Genomic DNA, 6,730 nt, shown 5'->3' on the forward strand with positions numbered 1-6,730 from the left:
CTATCACTTTTTTGATGTGTGATTCACTGCAAGTATAAAAACAAAAAAATAATAAGTAATTGAAGTAGAGTACAACGGTTTCAGCTGTGTATATGGAATTAAATTTTAACTGCCAGATCCTCAACCATTCTTCTAACTTTCAGGGATCCCTTCTCATCGTTTCTACTCCCTCCAGGGTATCCACTCTATTGGCTATCTTCCTGTCATCCGCAAAAAGGCTCTGCAAAAAGGCACACCTTTCCTTCCAACCCTTCAGCAATATCTCTCACAAATATATTAAACAAAATGGGCCCCAGCACCGACCCCTGAGGAATTCCACTGCTTACCACCCTTTCCTCCAAGCGGATTCCATTTACCACTACCCTCTGCCACCTCTCGGTCAACCAGTTTTCTATCCAGTTCACCACTTTCGGTCATAAGTTCAGCCCTTTCAGCTCAGGAAAAAGGGCCTCTTCTGCATCTGCAGCGTCTTCCAGCTCCAAACTGAGAGGAAGAAGGCCTTGGCTGAGATGGTAAAGAAGTAGAACCCTAAGACGTCCCCCCTCCCCCAGAGCATTTTAAAAGGAAAACTTTGTGCATCAACAGCACAAATTCTGGAGAAAAGGGAGCAGCCTCAGTTCCAGAGGCACCTACAGCATCATCTCCCCAGCTTAGATCTAACCATGCTGAAAACAGATCCAAATGCGGCGGGACTGAAAAAATGGCGCCCGCAGCAAAGATGGCCCTGAGACTCACACCAAAACATTATCCAGCGTTACCCCGCCATCGCCCGACTGAGATCCTGCGGCACACTGCTTGACCAGTGCACTCTGCTGCAGACAATTCTCAAACTCCCCTGACGCTATTGTCTAACTTCCACCTATCTCCACCTGCTGGTACAGGGATATAACCCACAAGTCTCTGGATTGATCTGTGGGATGCTATGGAAGTATTGCATTTTATTCTCCGAAAAGTAAGATATCAACATAAAAGAAAAAAGTTTTAGTCTTCACTAAAAAATAAACTAGTAATCCATACAAGAAAGGAAACCAGCAAGTAACTCTTCTTATAATTAGGAAGAAGCATCAGAGAACCATGGAGAACCTTTAACCCTCGACCAACCAAGCCAGGCCTCTTTCTCCTCCTTTCCAGACATCACCGAGGAGGAAACCACTCGCCTTCTTTCCTGCTCGAAAAGTACCACCTGTTCCTCTGATCCCATCCCCACCAACTTACTTAATACCATCTCCCATACTGTCACCCCGTCCATCTGTCTTATCCTCAACCTCTCTCTCTCCACCGCAACTGTTCCTGACACCTTCAAGCACGCCGTAGTCACACCTCTCCTCAAAAAACCATCACTTGACCCTACCTGTCCCTCCAACTATCGCCCCATTTCCCTCCTACCCTTCCTCTCCAAAATACTTGAGCGTGCCGTTCACAGCCGCTGCCTTGATTTTCTCTCCTCGCATGCCATCCTTGATCCACTTCAATCCGGTTTTCGCCCTCTACACTCGACAGAAACAGCACTCTCTAAAGTCTGTAATGACCTGTTCCTTGCCAAATCCAGAGGCCACTACTCCATCCTCATCCTCCTCGATCTATCCGCCGCTTTTGACACTGTCAATCATGATCTACTCCTTGCCACACTGTCCTCATTCGGGTTCCAGGGCTCTGTCCTCTCCTGGTTCTCCTCCTATCTCTCCCACCGCACCTTCAGAGTTCACTCCCATGGATCCTCCTCCACCCCCATTCTGCTATCTGTTGGTGTTCCCCAGGGATCTGTCCTTGGACCCCTTCTCTTATCAATCTACACCTCTTCCCTGGGTTCCCTCATCTCATCTCATGGCTTCCAGTACCATCTCTATGCAGACGACACCCAGCTGTATCTCTCCACACCAGACATCACTGCGGAGACCCAGGCAAAGGTATCGGCCTGCTTAACCGACATTGCTACACGGATGTCCAACCGCCACCTGAAACTGAACATGTCCAAGACTGAGCTCATCGTCTTTCCACCAAAACCCACTTCTCCTCTTCCTCCACTTTCTATCTCAGTGGATAACACCCTCATCCTCCCCGTCTCATCTGCCCGCAACCTCGGAGTCATCTTCGACTCCTCCCTCTCCTTCTCGGCACACATCCAGCAGATAGCCAAGACCTGTCGCTTCTTCCTCTTCAACATCAGCAAAATTCGCCCTTTCCTCTCGGAACACACCACCCGAACTCTCGTCCACGCTCTCATTACCTCCCAACTTGACTACTGCAACTTACTCCTCACCGGACTCCCACTTAGCCATCTATCCCCCCTTCAATCTGTTCAAAACTCTGCTGCACGTCTTATATTCCGCCAGAACCGATATACTCATATCACCCCTCTTCTCAGGTCACTTCACTGGCTTCCAATCCGTTACCGCATTCAGTTCAAGCTCCTCCTTCTTACCTACAAACATACTCAATCTGCTGCCCCTCACTACCTCTCTACCCTCATCTCCCCTTATGTTCCCACCCGAAACCTCCGTTCACAGGACAAATCCCTCCTCTCAGTACCCTTCTCCACCACTGCCAACTCCAGGCTCCACCCATTCTGCCTCGTCTCACCCTATGCCTGGAACAACCTTCCTGAGCCCCTACGTCAAGCCCCCTCCCTGCCCATCTTCAAGTCTCTGCTTAAAACCCACCTCTTCAATGCTGCCTTCGGCACCTAACTCTTACCTTCAGGATATCAGGACTGCCCCAAATTGACTGCCCCCATCGTATCATCTACTCACTTGTCCTTTAGATTGTAAGCTCTTTGAGCAGGGCCTGTCCTTTTATGTTAAATTGTACAGCATTGCGTAACCCTAGCAGCGCTATAGAAATGTTAAGTAGTAGTAGTAGAAATAAACCACATTCACTTATTTGTAATCACTAGCTACAAACACTTTCCTTACAGTAGCAAATCCATTCAATCGCTTGACTTCTTGTAGTACACTGTAAAGTAGGGGTGGGCAACAACAACGTCCTTGAGGGCCACAATCCAGACGGGCTTTCGAGATTTCCACAATGCATATACATGAGATCTACTTGCTTACAATGGAAACATTACATGCAAATCAACCTCATGTATATGCATTGTGGAAATGTTTAAAACCGACTAGGTTGTGGTCCTTAAGGACTGTGGTTGCCCACCCCTGCTCTAAAGAAACAAAAACATTTTTAACATATCTTGACAGGTGGCCAGGGTTTAGGTCCCCTTTTAGCAAGTTGCAGCAAAAAGGGGGCCGGCATTGGCGAGTGTTTTACACGTGCACCAATGCCCCCCTTTTACTACAGCTGGTAAAAGGGAAGTCTTGCTTTCTGACAGGAAATGGCCGGGTGGCAAGTAAAGCACTCACCACACAGCCATTTCAGGGGGGAGCCCTTACTGTCACCCATTGAGGAGGCAGTAAGGGCAGCGTGCGGCACTGCCCAATTACCACCAGGTACACTCCGGCAATACAAAAATAATTAATTCTACATCAGGGACCCTCATATTCGGAGCGACTCTAATGAACAAGTTCAATCACTTCCAAATCAATAGAATTGAATGAACTTATTCATTACACATAAAGGTTTAACATCAAGAAATCAGTGCTATTGCAAAAGGTGCCTCACTATGCACTACTAGTACTTCCAGCTGAAGGAATTTCAAAAACACTTTTAAGTACACTATTGCAATTAAAAAATGTTGTTGCTTGATAATTTTTTTTTTAATCCAGATACTAGAAGAGTTTAAACTATGTATCACTGAACTTTAGGAAAGCCAATGCTCAGTGTCTCAACAGGATGACAAAAAAAAAAAAAAAAAAAAGATTCCATTAGCATTAAAGGACACAAACCCAAATGGGAGTGTTAAAGGACAGGCAACCTTAACAGCCAGCCCATATCAATAATTCTGCCTTGCTGTGATAGAACATCAACAGCTAACTATAGAATATGATTTTTAAAGAGAGGGTATGGCTTAATAAAAGGCAAATGACATTTATTCCAAAGCAACGTAAAGTACAAGTAATGCAATGTATGAAAGAAAGGAGACTTTAAGAATAAGCACCAGAGGGAAGAAACACGAAGAATGCAAGTTCATACACTAGCACTACTGATTTAAACTGCTCCACATTCATTCACTGAAAAATAGCAGAAGCCAGATCTGCAGGTGATTTTTTTTTGAGGGGCTAATAAACACATGTACAAAGGTGAATCAATTTATTTATTTAAAATCATTTACATGCTGCCTTTCTAATTAAAATGGCTTACAATGTTATATAGTTAACAATAATAAACATCAGAATAAAATACCATATACGATCCATAGGAATCAAAATAATCCCCATAAACCAAGCTTGTTCAAGTTTAGTCCTCAAAGGTATTTGACTAAGTTCCTCATAAAAGGCTCATGGGATAAGAAGTACGATCACTATCCTCTTCCTAGGGTGCATGGGAATATGAAAAAAAGATTGTGCCCTAAGGTGTTTAAGACAGAACTAGGTGAGAATCTGCAGCAGAGATGCAATTCCTGGTGATAAATTAATACACATTGCATCTTAAAGGGGATATATGTGCAGACCAGCTGTTATATAACACAGGGCTGATTCCAGAATTCTGCTTTCAGCCACTCTTCAAGTGAATGGCTTTCGAATTACAGACAGCAGCACCTAACAAGCTATCCAAGTTTATTAATATTTGCTTTCCTGCCAAAACGAGAACCATTTAAATTAAGAATTATATTGTGATCAACAGCAAAACACAGTGATGTGTATAGGGAAATGGGTAGAATTCCATTGACAAGAATAGAGAGGAAAGGGAAAACATAAGGCGGGCATAAACCATCTATTCAGGGAACCCCAGGGCCAGCAAATAAAGGAGAGTGCTAGCAAAAATGCAATGGGTTTGAATCCGGTAAGGGAGAACTGAAGTCGTAGAGATGTAGGAAGTAAGTTCCATAGGTGTAAGACTTGGATTGCAAAAATGACATTAAGACAACATGTGCCCCAACCTATGAACTGTAATGATAGTACAAGGTAGAGTACCAGGCAGGATTATTAAAATACATTTTGGATTAGCACGATTACCAAAACTCTAGCTCAAGCACCAATTTTGTAAATTGGTTCTTGGGAAACAAAAGGGTTAAAAAAATAACCTAGCAGTTAGAGCAATGTGCCAAACCCCCCCCCCCCCCCACAACAAACAGAAAGTAAGGTTGAAATGAAACCCATTTCCTTTCTTTCCAATCTTAGGCAACTCACTTCATGGCCTGTTGCCTCAAGTACCCAAGGCTGACCTTAGGGAGATGCTGAGCAGTGGAATGCATCTGTGTCTTTGCCAAGCAAAGAGAAAATTAGTGCTACATGGACCCCTAAAATGCAGCTCCCACCCAGCTGGACCTACTCATCTCCTCCCTCCCCCAGAACGGCCCTGTAGGTACCCACTTAGACCGTAGGCTCTATCAGAAGGGATTTACTGTACCTAGATTGCAAAGCTACCAAGTTATCCATATTCAGGCTGGAGATTTGAGGACAGTCCTGGATTTCTGACCAACCCACCCTGGTGCATTACAGCACTGATTTAAATGGACAGGATCAAGAAGTACAAATCCCACATTGCTTTGGGATGCAAGTTCAAAGCCAGGACTGACTGAAAAGTCTCCAGCCTGGACCTAAACGACTTGGTATCTTTGGAATTGTTAATAATGCAATAGCCTTGAGCTGTGTAAGCAGCTACATTTAAAAAGCGCACTCTCTATTGCTTTTCTTCAAAATAATGAAAGCATTTTGCCTTTTTTTTTTTCCTTTTCAATTGGCTTTCTTTCCTCTGTCATCCAGTTTTTACACGTTTTGGGAGAAAATTAGTAAGATATGTGCAAATACTATTTTAAAGTCTTTTTTTTCAGTTTTTGCTATGCTCATTCATTCCTGTTTGGTAGTTGATCAAAGACACCGATTACTTTCATTGGTTATAAATAGTGGGGATGGCCAAGCAGAAAAAGATTCCCACCACTTTAAACATTTCCAGGAATTAAATAGACCTGAATAGAATTTCACATAAACAACCTAAACCTTGCAGTCTGCTGGTTCTGTTACGAGTATGCGAGGTGACAGAGGTGCTGGTCAGGTAGGCTCTAGAGCGCCTCCTGCTGTCTGTCCACCACGGCTTGGCCACTTCTCACCCCTTTGCTGCCGCTGGACAGCTCCAGCTTTCTCTGGGTCGTTCGGGCATTGAAGGCGGCACCCACCGGGTACCAGCTGGTGCTAAGCAAACGGCAGGAACCAGTCCGCCACACGGCCGCCAACACACGCCCGCTGCCCAGCATTCTCCACAGCGGAAAACTCGTCCCCGGTACCAGCCTACAACTCTCGCGAAGGAAAAAAAAAAAAACTACCGGATTAAATACACGCAACTAAGGCAAAGGCAACATGGGCACTACGTGCCGGCCCGGAAGGGCTGCCGTATCACGTGACCCATTCTTACGTCCGTCCGTCGCAAACAATGACACAGCGGCTATATCAAGGAGGTTAGATTGAAAACAGCAGACGGTACGAACAAAGTGGTGAAGAGGTGGTCTTACGCTTATCTAGTCATTATAGAGGCTGAAGCCAGTAGGCGGAGCTTTAGCTCACGCCAAACCAATATCAAAAGATTTTTAAAAAAATAAATGCGTGATCCAGCTGTAAAAATTCTAAAGCTGTTCCAGTTGGATAGGCAGTGCCTTAAAAGGTGGTGGAAAAATATTTTT

The 6,730-nt window shown here is 44.7% G+C and overlaps 1 protein-coding gene across 1 annotated transcript in view; it reads right to left on the minus strand.

Moving 5' to 3' along the window:
* MIPEP (mitochondrial intermediate peptidase) overlaps positions 1 to 6,447 on the minus strand; it is a 298,500-nt gene extending 292,053 nt beyond the window's left edge. The window contains exon 1 of the mRNA XM_030200312.1: positions 6,164 to 6,447. Within this exon, the coding sequence (XP_030056172.1) occupies positions 6,164 to 6,307 (144 nt within the window). The 5' untranslated portion in view covers positions 6,308 to 6,447. The remainder of the gene's footprint in view (positions 1 to 6,163) is intronic.
* Between the last annotated feature and the right edge of the window lie 283 nt (positions 6,448 to 6,730).

This window comes from Microcaecilia unicolor, chromosome 4, assembly GCF_901765095.1.
Source record: "Microcaecilia unicolor chromosome 4, aMicUni1.1, whole genome shotgun sequence".
Taxonomy (NCBI): domain Eukaryota; kingdom Metazoa; phylum Chordata; class Amphibia; order Gymnophiona; family Siphonopidae; genus Microcaecilia; species Microcaecilia unicolor.